Genomic DNA, 13,920 nt, shown 5'->3' on the forward strand with positions numbered 1-13,920 from the left:
TACGAGTTTTTTTATACATAGACTATCTCTTTTGATATGCTTTTAAATAAGAATTATTTCAGTTTCTTTTTTTAATATATTTTTATACCAATTAATTGCACCATATTTACTTTATTGAGAGAATAATCAATGACTGAATTTAGAAGGAACAGAAAAAAATGAAAACTTTTAAATTGATTGCTTAAGAACCTTCTAATCGTGTAGAAGTTTAGTATGATAAAATACCTTGTGCGCTTCCCCATGGACACTAGTTTCATCGGTATCTAATATCGTCGAAACGCTTCCGAACATTTGTAGGATGAAGGGCTTCCGATTCATAAGATAGAATTGTTTGACAGCGTATTCCACGGTAGTCGTCACTAGTTTGTTCGTCTGATGAGTCGAATACAGTTGCAGTAACGTAGGTATAATCAGCAAGTATCCATTGGTTGAGAATATATTCTTAAAATTGTGAGCTGCGTTTATGTATGTCGCGACAACGTAACGCAAAATGCAAGAGTCCTCGCTGTGAAGAATTATCGCGCCGTTCAGAACGTTCAGGAACAAATGGATGTCCCCCGAATAAGCGAAGTTGCCAGCCATCGCCTCAAACATTCTTGCAATTAATTTGACCCACATAAATTTGTGCATTACGTCCAGGCCGAGAAGTTCCTAGATTTCGAAAATATTTACAGAATGAAATATATCAAATATATTCTGAATGCAATTTGTGATGGCAACGAAATTAAGATCCAATTAGTTAAAAAGCCTTCCAGCAGTTTTGAAGAAGAGGTAACCTACAGTTTCAGTTCATTGTAATATTTGCAAATGTGTTCTAGATTTTTTTTTATGTTTGTTTCTTTCCGGTATTCTTATTTATGAATAATATCTATTTGCACGGGAATGTACGAATGTGCTTTTGATAAAAAGCAATCAACTGATATCTTGAACAATTGGTAATTCAATTTTTGGTGACACTTACCCTGCCAATTTCGCCACCTTTGTACAAGTCCAAGTCTGCTTCCAAAGCCCGCCTCGGAAATGAAGGCAGCTTCATTAATTCTTCGTGAAGAAAGACAACCCTTTGCACCACCATGTCGACGTTCTTTAAAATCGCCCAAGTTAGCAGTACTTTCCCAATTTCAACAAATTTGTGCACCAGTTCCTGACGTTGCAAAGCGTTGAACGCGTCCTCCGGTTTCATGTGAACTATTTCGATTTCAGAAAATTGAGATCTTCCTTTGAAGAAATAGTAATCCCGAACGTACGATGACGGATTGCGAATTTGGTCTGGAATTAGAACAATGACTGTTCAATGACTAAAATAACTAGACCACAGACTGTTATGAAAAATAAAACTTATTTGCATTAATTGCATAATGTAGACACTGCGTTGAAATTTGTTCCTTTCGTTAATCATTTTAATAAATCAAAAATAATACAATAGTATTTGTAAATTCTTTAAGCGTTTCTACTATTTTACATCCGATTCGCTCGTTATTGTCGTAAGTGCATAAACTCTGTGCAGTCCAATAATAAGGAACACTATTTGAAATCAGAATTGAGAATTACTCGAATTCTTTCGAATAAATATTAATCTGAAATGATTATTCGAATGAATTCTTTTTTGTCGACTAACAATTATTCGTAGCAAATTATTCTATCTATTTATTTGAATAATTCTTAATTTTTTATCCGAATAAATTATTCGAATAGAGATAATAAAACAATTTGAATAAATTATTTGAATAGAGATAATAGAATGATTTGGATAATAATGCGAATATTATGCAACAATGATCTACCTAAAAGTAATAAATTTTACGATGCAGCAATTGAAAAAAAAGTTAATTTTCCGAAGTAATTCCTCTACAAATAAATTCTTATTCGAACAACAAGTGACTTCTTATTGGAATGAACTTCTATTCGAACAAAATTCTGGCCAACTTTGTTTAAAATAAAAGCTCCAAAGCCTTTCGGATGCATTCATTTTTGAAACAAAACGAATTTGATACGAACGTGTTTTATAGTCGACGAGGAAGTACTCGCGTTGTTTCCCTTCTTCGATACCGAAAAAGCTTAACGATTCCCGAAGTATCTGGCAAAACTGTGTGTCTTCTTGCACTGGGAATTGCGTAGGAATTCCTCCCGCATCCGGATCTTGAGGACCGTGGACAACGATCTTCTTTGCAGATGGAACGTTCGCAGTTAACAAAATCGAGGCGTCGCACTGTTCTTTTCGTAATATTTGTTTCAGATCTTTGAACATTATTCCGTGTACACTGTGGACTACCTGCGTAACAACGTATTTTACATGAATATAATATTAATCATTGGAAATTGTTTAATATGCTAATGTATATTAACCTTCAGACGGCGGATCATTTTTTCAATTGTATATAATTTTATTCGTCAATTTTACGGAACATATTTTTGAAGATACTAGATATATATTAGTTCTTTTCTTGTTCCTGGTGTATTTGTTCAATAATATATAAAATAATACTTTTGTAATCTTTCAAACGAGGATTTTTCATTTATATGAAGGTGTAATACCACTTATAGGTAAATTCGTTCGATTGTTTAATTTGTGAATGTCAAAAATTGAGTCTAAATACATTGGGTCAAAATGATCCGGTAACCGCAGACCGAGGGTTAACATATAGCCTCGATTATCCGAACCTCCGATACCTTAATTCTTTATCAACCGAACACGTTTTAGATGTAGATAGATCAATCCAAGATGGTCCACGTTAGACACTATTCATTGTACAAGTCAGTAAAAATTTAACACAGCAATATAATAAAATAAAAAATTCTTAAATTCTTTTATTTGGACACTCATATCACCCTGATTAGCTCGGACAACCGAGGTTCTACTGTATAAACCCTTCTACGGTGTTACAGATTTATTAATATGATTCATTTATATGAATTACCACTTTATTCGAGTTAAATTTATTGACTTTTATTATTTTCAACTAATAAATCTTTCGTTTCATTTATATCGCTATATTAATTATTATATCCTTTCATAGGGCTTGCTTAAGCTTAGAAACATTGTACTATAGCGCAGTTTTCATTTTGTTGTCGACACCATAGAAGGATTAAAATCGTAGGGTATTAAAAGAACAGTTTCAAAACTCCAATTACCATCCATAATATGGATAATGCTGTCCCAATTAATTTTTGACCTTCTTCGTGCGGTGAACGCACATAGAACATGACGTATCCAATAATGTAATTGTACAAGGCAAAGGCAGCTTGTTGCGGCAACTTCGGTACAAACCGAATTAGGTGCCTTAAGATTTTAAACATAAGTTCCTGCTTTTCTCTCGTGAGCCGCTCCAAAACGTAGCGGAGAAACAGAGCGCTGTCTTCCACCAAACAGTTCCAGATTACCTAATAAGGAAACATGCTATTCATTTTGTTGCGCGAAAGTATTTCTCTTTACGACATCAAATCATTTGGTACGAGCTGGTGATTCGCTTGTCGTAAAAAACGAGATACGACACAGCGAGCTGGATGCTGAACGAATTATGTGCACAAACATTTAAATAGTAGTATTAATGAATGAATAAATGCTTTTGACTCTTTACCCGAGATGAAATAACGTTTCTTCACTAGACTGTAAAGATAACAAACTATGTTAGCAGTATGAAAAAGCGTAGATAAGTACATTTTTAATACTGTTAACAAAAAGGATAACGACGGAGATCATTCTGTTGTGCTTCGTTTTCAACAATTTGTATTTCAGTAGTTTAATTTTTCAATTTAACTTTTCTGAAGTAAAAACTTCTTAATTCAGTGTTCGGTTTTGTGTTCTTTGTTCTGTGAAACGATTGTCTTGTGATCTTCTGTGGAAGTCAGTTTTGTTCATCGCAAATTTAAACGAAGTGAAATTGGCACACACACATGTGAAGCGTTCCATTGAATTTCTTACTTGGTAGGCGACTTCGTAAACAGCGCTTCCGTCGTCAGAAACAGCAGCATCATCAAGTAGGTGAATAATTTGGACGATCGCCGAACATAACGAAGAGGGGAACAACGAGGGTGCAGACTGACTGTGGTGAGATGTGTTCCGCGCTATTGTTTCACCTCCGTCTTCGTCACCGACGTTCCCTACAGTAAATAAAATGAATTCCTTTCCAAAGGTTGCAAAGAAATGAAAGCCTCACGGTAGCTCGCATACTATACGAATGCAGAGCAACAGAACCGCAATGACGAAAGATCAACATAAAGTGAGACACGGGATTAACAGCCCGGAGCCACATAAAGGAGTCAGTTCCTCAGAACAACGAATACATATGACAAGTTATAGCTTTCTGATCCATTTCCGTTGCTAAAGACCTCCGTTGTCGATGCGACGTTAAAGGAACCACAGAAGAAGAAGAAGAAGAAGAAGAAGATTCCTTTCCAACAGACATACCAATTATTATTTGTAGATTCGTAAATTATATAGAATGAAAGAAGGGTCTATGAAACATCATACAGAACATAGCGAAGGAACAGGGAAAGTAAAAGATAGTCCAGAAAGATTAGGGAAGAAGAGATACTGTGAAGTATCAGTCTAGTTCAGTGCAGCAGTACAATGCCAGAGAAATGCGTCACTAGAAAGAAGTACAGCCAAACGAGAGTATATAGGACTGGATATGAATCTGCTTTGTAACTGTACGAGTATAGAAGAATTATCAACAAAATATGGGCTAGAGAAATTACAAAATTATTTCTATACGTAATTATTGAACGGTCATCGAGATGAAAGAAATACCATCCTTGTGTACAACTTGTGTGTACCACTTAAATCTTGTCCTATTTGTTCACAGTAGCCTGAATGGATGTAATGTCATTGTTCTCAACAGGGCCAGAGAGCAGTGCACTGAAGTGCGATAGATGTTCATGTTTACACTAATAAATCGAATAGCGTCGATCGTACAGATATCAACAATCATGGTGTAATTCAGTATTCACCTTCGTCGTGGTCATCTCCAACAGGACTAGGTTCGTACGCCGCTTGCACGGTAATGGGTATAGTTGTGATCAAAAAGTTCTCCCTCTCTTCGCGTTTCTTATCGTCTTGCGCCTGTAAAGCCTTTTTTATGAGTTCAGTTTGCTGCTTCTTACGAGTTTTCGTTGCCGTCACCAGAGACCTCTAAGTAATAGTCATAATATACTCTACTTAATCTACTGAAAATCTAAAAAATAACTACACTACCTAGCCTACTGTTAAGCGTCAGGCAGACTTACATGGTGCTCCTGATTGATCGTAACTTCTTCGACCTTCGTCTTGACCTGCGGCATCCAAGGTGGATCGACGACGGGCAAAGACTCAATACCGATTTTCGGAGAAGGCAAAGTGAACTCGATCCCCGGCGGTGGTACCTTGAAGGTATTGTGAGCGTTCTCTTCCATCCGCGGCCATACTTGATACCGTAGCTTCCACAGAACTTGGAACCGCAGTATCGCGTTTATTCGCATGCTCGCTATACTGTGCTGCAGACCGTGGTGCATCAGCTCGCTCGCTTGGTTCGGTGCACGCACGGCTGCGACTATGAACAAAGACGCAGCCGATGCCGCGACTTCTTGGTTCGATTCTAACAGAAGCTCCCAGGCGACCGGCAGAACGTCCACGAACAATTCCTCTGTCATCACCACCGCTCCTTTTACCAACGTGGCCAACGGCGCATGGAACACGTCTTTCACTTGAGCCTTGATGTACTTCAAGATCGCCGGACTTTCCTTCTCCGATTCTTCTTTCTGTGATTGTTTCAGACATTCTTTGCCCTTCTCGGAATCTTGGTCCGCTAAATCCTTCGACGAGTCTCGTTGCGTTAATCGACCGGATTGGGATCCATCTATGTTTTTATCAATTCTATACCAAGAATAAAAATATATGTTCTTAAGAATAGAGTTCGGTATTATACGGCTGAACACACAGTATACAGATTTGTTTTGTTGCTAGATACAGAGCGTTCGAATTTCTGCGCTTTGGAACATGCGGAAGTATAGTATAAGGTAAGGTAATCACACTATTTAAATACTATTTTACTGCCAGTGGAGGAAACTATTCGATCGAACCAATCAAGCGTCTGTTATTATTTTCCACGTCGAGCGTACGAATAATAATAACTTGTAATTATAATAATAGTTATTATTATTACTATTACGAATGATAATAGCTTATAATAATTATTATTATTTGTACGTTCGACGTGGAAAATGTTTTCATTAATGATAGAGGCAAATAGTAAAATTCGTTATGTAAATTAAAAATGTTTTTAACAATCTTCGTTGTTATTTTTGTTGTTCGAAGTATCAGAAATTTGTTGGATTGTTACAAACTTGGATTCGTAAATGTCTCTCTTATTATTCAGAATACAGACAAATTTCAAGAAGAAACATGATTAGGTTTGAACAGATGAATGTTGTGACCAGCAAAAATGTCTCAAGCCCAAATTTCTCGACACTTCGTGACCAATACATTTTCCAATGAATTTTCTGTTTATTTATATAATATATTTATAAAACATATTAATTTTCCATTTTACTTTTATCTATATTTTTACATTCTTGTTATTGTCACATAATAATCAATGAATTTGAAGGTTTGTAATATTATTACATTTGTATACTCTCGAGAACAAAAAATTAATTTTATGATGATGTTCATTAACTTCGAGATATTATTATAGATGATACATCAATGTTTCTGTACCAGTTTGACCATTGTAGTTTCTCAATTATACATACGTGTCAATATTTTAATTTGATATTTAAGGTCAATATAATAACTAATATGTAGTTATTTTTGTCTCGGTTACGAGACAATATTTTTCTTTCCATTACGTAACAGCGATAAAAGTATACAGTTCCATTCCATAAAAGTATCGGTGCCTTTGAAATTCAAAAAATGTAAACTTCAGAAAATTGTTTAACTTATCGCAACGTATGCCCTTTCGGTCATAACCAAATTCTCTGACATTTCCCCTATTATCAATAATAAGTGAGACATCCAAGCACAAATTAGTTGTGCATAATGTGCATACAATACAATTCCTCATTTTCAATGAACATCCACATGATTCTTCAAAAAATCACATCCACAGGTTCGATCGAATATTCTCCGCCAGGGTAGATACTTTTAAAAATTGATTGAAATCTGGCCGCCTGCACGACTATAAGCAAAAAGTACCTTCTCAAAATGCAGTAAAGATACGAACGGAAGTTGAAAATTGATGCATGGCCAATATTTCCGAGATATATCGAAATCTTAGCATGCAATACCGTGCAACCTGTTAAAGTAGTAGACTAAAATTTTTACGGAAGGTAATTCTTCAAGGCAACCAACAAATGTTACAAGTTTCGAAAAGAACTGGTGACTTCGAGCGAGCTCTGGTGGCGCTTTTATACGAAATTTACGTGTAGTGTAAGAGAATCGATTTGTACAAAGATTACTTGTATTTTTTTCCGACGCTATCCTTCCTTCGTACAGGTGATACTTGTGTGCTGGTCTGCTCGGATACTTTCCGGCTGCGCTTGTCCTTCTTACTAGCCTCCTTCTTTTCCGCGTCGAAGTCAAAGATCCCTGTACCATTTAGAATTCCAAACTTCTCACCGTAAATTTTTCTAACGGACTTGATTAGCCTACTGCTGGCTCGCATCTGACGCCGATGGCAATACGGATGGCAATAGTTCTGATGCGTGCAGTAGAAGTTCAGGGAGTTGGAGAACTGCACCAGCACTTTCATCCACGGGAAATTTTTATTGGTCTCATCGGTTTCGTTACTGTCGCTCGGACTCTCCGGAGGTTGATCGTCGATCAGTATACCCGGAGATTCTTCGCCACTAATTTCACCGCAAAACCCAGGCTCGGATGTGTCACTCCTGTCTGAAAACGAGCTCACTTTCCTCTTCGATTGGATAGAATCGGCTCGTTTCACTGCAACTGATAATTCATCCACGCATTTACCAACTGCACCGCTACATTTACAATTTACAAAACTTATAGAAAGGTGTAAAACAAATATTTGAAATAGTGAGAAGCAAGTAGCTCGTTTCATTTATACAAGTCTGCGCAAAAATATATGAAAATTAAGTATTATTACTTTGCTTGCATTCGGAATTTTGAATAGTATTTTTAGACTAGTAGTTTTATTCTGATCTTAAACGGTCACGTGGGTTGTCACTAGAATTTTTGGAATCTGAAATTTGTGGGGTCCATTTGGATCCAGAGTGTAAATATTGGTATTTGACTATCTAGTTTCTGAAAATTAATTTGAATTGTCACATGTTTCATTGAAGTCTGTAGTTCATTATAGAAGTAAATTGATGAATAAGATTATAAAAGATTTGGAGCATATTCAGTTACATTTTTGTGAAAAAAGTCCGCTGTTCCAGTGTTAGAAAATTCTTTGGAATGTGGCATAAACTGAAGGCAAAAGCGTAAGAGTCAATGGAAAGAACGAAGCAGTATTGCACGTGATCGGTTAAGTATTAATTAGCGCTGATAATAGCTTTATTTTCAAATATTTTGTTAAAGAATGTGAGCTGGAGAAGAAGAGATAGTAAAGAAAGGCTTCCTTCGTGTATATGGAATATAGATGACAAAAGTAGGAAAGGTGTCAGAGAAGAACAGATTAAATATATTACATGATTTCCCAGTAGCTACATACAAGTAGCAAGGTGATGTGCGTAATATAAAAATGTATTATAGACAAAATATAAGTTTTTATATTTACAAATAACCATCGTATAACACGGCACGTAATTATTTAATTTTATCAATTTTAGGGGCTTTGGATACATTTGTTATAATAGTAGCGGTACATATAAAAAGAAATTTCTTAAAAAGTGTCAAAAATATTGCACATTAATCTTGGGTCATGTACTCTATATTTTGTCCTTTATTATCAAACAGGGTAATTAAACGACTTTAGTTTAGATCATTAAGAGATTTATTCCTGTTACTTTCTCTCGTTTATGTTTTTTTCAGGAAACTGTACAAAATTTGTAACGTCAACTGATAAACTGTCAAGTTTTTCGTTTAATTCACGCGTGTCTTTGTTAAAATAATACACCCATTGTTTTTAATTTTGTGCCTATATTATAAGAACAACGTGTTATACGATGATTATAAATTGATTAGTTAAACTGCGTTGAACATGAAGTATTTCAACTGGAACAAAATTCCGGCATCAAGCGTGGAATGTCCCGTGTGTATACGTGTGTGTGTATGTCAGAAAACTTGCAGTGATCAGTATGTTAAAATGGGGTAGCAGGCCAACAAATGTACTCCACCGTAAGGTGGTTGCTCTTCTGCAGGCGTTTCTGGTACTTGATTCGCAGGGCATAAAAACAGCTTATAATTAAAAAAAGTTGTACCTTATCGAACATATGTGTATGGGAACATTATTATCGCTTTAATGTACGGAATCGACCTTCCGAAAGTGTCCCTACCATTTTTGAAGCGCTCTGTATGTATGTAATATGTCTGTACGGAAACTTCCGGTGTGTTTTGTGTCTGTATCTACGTACCAGCTATAAGACAGCTTCTTAATCTGTCTGGAAGTATCAAGAAATACGAATGTAGCCATTCACATGTTTATAAGAATGTTTAAAAAGTGGAATTTGAGTAGAAATGTTTCACATTGCGAAGTTATTAGAGAAATTTCACGAGCAGTTCATAGAAATTTTATGTATGCTAGGTTCTAAAATGTTTCTACAGATGTTCCAGAATTCCTATTACATTCCCGAAGTGATTTTAAGAGACTTTCTCCTTAGCGAAAATGCTGGTTGCAGCTTCGTCAACGAGTTATTAACGAAAAACGCGGACCAATCAGACAGCGAGTACAATTGCTGCGAACTGGCGCTATGCTATGGGCGCGTGGGCGAGGCGCGCGCCAGCTGTATTCGCTCTCTGATTGGTCCGTGTTTTTCGTTGACAGCTTGTTGACAAAGCCACGGAGAACAGTCTCGCAAAGGAAGGTGTTTCTTCAAATCACTTCAGGAATCATTCCTTGTAACGGGAGTTTTGGGACACCCCAGCAAACGCTTTCGTTAGTTGACACGAAGTTAGTTTCGTTGGTACTCACAGGCTTCGCACTCGGTGTCTTTGCCTTCCTTGGTGTCGCGACGAAGTTTCAAACTTCTTTTCTTAAACGAACCGGTCGTATTATCCGTGGTATCGCGCCGAAGTAGATACGGCCGAACTTGCGGTGGTTGTACCCGCTTTGCCTTCTCCTTTTCCGCATTCTGGAAATCCTCCCCTTGAATTGTAACAGTCGATTTGCTACTACCTTCTGATTGGTTATCAGGTTCGCAAACAACAAAACTAATTTTGCGTTCTGCTGAAAATTTAATCCAGAGTGATTAGATTAAGTGAATCGAAACAACGTGATGTTCCTTCACTAATACTTACGAGAAGAGGATCAGGAGCGGAAATGCGATTTTTAATGAGTCACGCTTCGAACGTAGACCGCGACGTGTTCGTTTAAATGATTTCTCTCTCGTAAATATGCTTTGTAATATTTCATTTTTTTACAATAATTAATACAATCACGTAAGCAGATTGTGGCAAGAATGATTGAACGACTAGATTGTTCCTCATGTTCGGTTCACTTCTACTTGAATTAATTCATTTAACATTCATACGATTTATTAATTAATTCATTTAATATTCACATGATCTATTAATTAATTCATTTAATATTCACCTGATCTATTAATTAATTCATTTAACATTCACCTGATCTATTAATTAATTCATTTAATATTCACATGATCTATTATTAATTCATTTAATATTCACCTGATCTATTAAATAATTCATTTAATATTCATATGTTCCATTTAATACTTACACGATGTAACCTTCTGTACAGGAAATAATGAATTAAACGATTCAAGAGAGAGAGAGAGATTGATAATGATTGAAAGATTGTACTACTTTTAGGCTACATAGAGATAGGGATAGATTTAGTATGTATATTCGAAATAAAGAATATTTTAAAGAAAGAATTCAAATTAATGTTCGAACTACTCATTGTGCATGTACTTACATTAATTGATAAATAATGTTCCTGTTTTGCATCGAAATAGAAATTGAAGTATAAATTCTACAACAGCTTTTAAAGTCTAGCTACTACAGACACATTGAAGTATGTAAATAATAAATAATTTGCAGTTTGAAAGTTTTTGAAAGTGCTGAATTTAATTGAGCATGTGTTGAATATACGTATGTAGAATGTGACAAGTAAAATGATTAGTAATCTGACTTTGAAGAAAGCAATATATTATATATAACAGAATGGGCCAAAGACAAATTATTTCGTTTATGTGAACTTTTAACGTTTAATATTAGCTATTGAAAAACATTTATATTTAATTTCCAAAAGGTCTAACGTCCAAAAAAGGTGAAACTTTTCATTTGAAAATAACAAACGATCACTTTTGGCGATAAACTCGAAAAGTTCGGACCTACGATCTGAAGCTAGACTCATTACAAAACGTATTTCTTCTTCTGACCTTTTCCTTGTTAGCATGTTTTCTCTATAATGCAAGTGTGTTTCTAATTAAACATAAATCATATAGAATTGTCAAATACAGAAACATATTCGAGAAGCGATAAAGACTTGACATAGGCTGAAGGAATAGAATTAGAAAATGTTTTCAAATAAACTGAGCAGGAATAACAAGAAGCGAAAGAAATAGATGAAGGGTGTTTAGATGAGACAGGAAAGTAATGATCACTTCTTTAGTTATGGCAGATGTAAATGAAAATTTTGATCGTGATAAACAGATTCGTGAAGAAATATGACACAAAAGAATTCGTTTTTACGGAGAGACTGGGGAGAAAGATGATTCGATTGCATCAATCGAATGAAAATGAAAGGAGAACTGTCGCGTATGAAATGGAATAATAAAAATAGGTAATTTTTACTATTAGTAGAAATAGGTCATTTACTGTTGACTAAAAATAGAATAAAAAAATACGGAGCCGAGTTGAACAAAAATGGTGGAGTAAAACAAAAGAAGTGTAGTTAGAAGAATCTTTGAACAGTTCCTCAAAGGTGGTAGAAAGAGATACAAGTCGGAAAGATAAGAAAATAATTAAGAGTTATCAAACTAAAGAGTACATAAGAAAAATTAATTGTTTCCGAAGAACAGTGAAATACGTAGAAGATGAAGAAATACAAACATAAAATTGTTTCTTGTTTTACTGTGCATCATATTGGTTTGTAAACCTCTCGCTTCACTCTTGCGGACATTTTGTCGGTCCTTGCCATGTTAATAAAACTTACTTGTCTTTTCCATTCTGCTTCTTCTTTATATCAACGCAAACAACGATTTGTGGTAGATACGACAATTACAAATGAATGCAAAAGAATATGTTCTGTATTACATTAATTTTTAGGATTGCAGAACGCGCGGAAGTCGTGGAAACTGTTTAATTTATACAGTACATGCAGACCACTCATAATTATTCGATCGATTTTAAACTAGTTTCAGTATAGTACCAATTCAAAATGTAATGCATTTTACACGACAAACTTAGTTAATAATTCGTCATTGATTGTTTAGCTAATGTTAATATTTTCGCTAGCATTTCATCGTCTTCGTTTTCATATGTTTATAAATTCGCGATTGTTGATTTAGCAGTCGTTTATGTCGCACGTGACGTTTGCAATTTACGTTCTCTTTTCAAAAACAGAGTAATGATTAAAGTTTCTGTCGTTCAAATAATAATGATCGGTACTGTATGAGAATATATAATGAGAGACATGTCATGAATCATAATATAATAGGGAAAAAGTAACAGAAAAGGGAAGAGATAAGAGTGCCAGGGAAGAAAATATATACGTCGACGAATTTCTCTTTTTACGCACTCGAAAGGTGTGTATGAAAGAAGGGAAAAGAGTTGGAGTCAAGTCAGTGCTAGCAACGGCAAGCATAAACTCAGGAAATGAACAAGACGATGAGTACAAATACCAAGCCAAAGTTTTTTTTTAGGCATTATAGAAGATGTTTTAACCAGTTAGCTGAGTTTGACGAATATACTCGTTATGGAGAAATGGCAATATTTTGTGACATGACGAGTATACTCGTCGTGCGTAAGAAGTAGTAACCATTGGCTATTTAAATTGTAATTTTAAGGAAAACAAAAACATATTCTCAAATTTCAAGATGCTCAGAATATTTTGAGGCCAATTCTCTGCACGAAGTTGTTTACATTGTTATAAAAGTAAAATTAGGAAGGAATCACGGTATTGGTGTTCGACGTGCAAAGTGCCATTATATATTGTTCCTTGCTTTGCTAAATACCACTCTCTCTACAGCAGCCATTTGAATTTTTAACTTTTATAAGTATTTGATTATCCCTGGGGTTTTCGTTTATCATGTATATGGTATATGTTAACGTCAAACGAATAAGTAAATATTAGTAACAAAATTGTTAATTTTATCAAATAAAACCGTCTTTTTGATCCAACATTTTAACAGCGACACTAACATTGTGTTTGACGAGTATACCCGTTATCGCATGATTCTCGCGACACATATAGGTGCGCGCTCTGAAATGGAGGCGCCACAGCTAACTGCTTAAAGGAGTAAGATATAAGAGATTCCTGGTCTTTTTTGTTAGGTATACAAAATGTACAGGGTGTCTCGCATAAGTATACATACACGAGTCACATGGATTTTTCGATGGCAATTACAGAAAGTATTCGAAAATAGAGATGAACGATTATAAAATAGAATATATCTCTAAGATCAGATTAATCACTAGACTGCGGATTTTATGTATTTATTGTAAAAATTCATAAGAGAAATACAGAATAATGAAAACATTAGAAAAATTTTTAAAAGTATTGTTACATTATTTTCAATTGATTAAAAATTGTTTTATAAAACTATATATAGTTACTCAACAAAATGTTTATTTTG

General features: G+C 35.1%; 1 protein-coding gene across 18 annotated transcripts in view; it reads right to left on the bottom strand.

Moving 5' to 3' along the window:
* Window positions 1–13,920, bottom strand: part of unc80 (unc80, NALCN channel complex subunit) — a 59,426-nt gene that overhangs the window by 15,030 nt on the left and 30,476 nt on the right. For 12 of the 18 annotated variants that reach the window (XM_033483558.2, XM_076527229.1, XM_033483568.2 and 9 more), the window contains 10 exons: window positions 10,071–10,325; window positions 9,514–9,540; window positions 7,435–7,924; window positions 5,227–5,851; window positions 4,951–5,131; window positions 3,923–4,101; window positions 3,133–3,381; window positions 1,999–2,272; window positions 962–1,269; window positions 226–651 (listed from right to left, as the gene is read on the bottom strand). In XM_033483558.2, coding sequence (XP_033339449.2) covers window positions 226–651; window positions 962–1,269; window positions 1,999–2,272; window positions 3,133–3,381; window positions 3,923–4,101; window positions 4,951–5,131; window positions 5,227–5,851; window positions 7,435–7,924; window positions 9,514–9,540; window positions 10,071–10,325 — 3,014 coding nt within the window. The remainder of the gene's footprint in view (window positions 1–225; window positions 652–961; window positions 1,270–1,998; window positions 2,273–3,132; window positions 3,382–3,922; window positions 4,102–4,950; window positions 5,132–5,226; window positions 5,852–7,434; window positions 7,925–9,513; window positions 9,541–10,070; window positions 10,326–13,920) is intronic. The other 6 variants (XM_033483573.2, XM_033483560.2, XM_033483563.2 and 3 more) reach the window with 5 other exon arrangements.

The sequence above is a fragment of the Megalopta genalis genome, chromosome 17 (genome assembly GCF_051020955.1).
Source record: "Megalopta genalis isolate 19385.01 chromosome 17, iyMegGena1_principal, whole genome shotgun sequence".
NCBI lineage: Eukaryota > Metazoa > Arthropoda > Insecta > Hymenoptera > Halictidae > Megalopta > Megalopta genalis.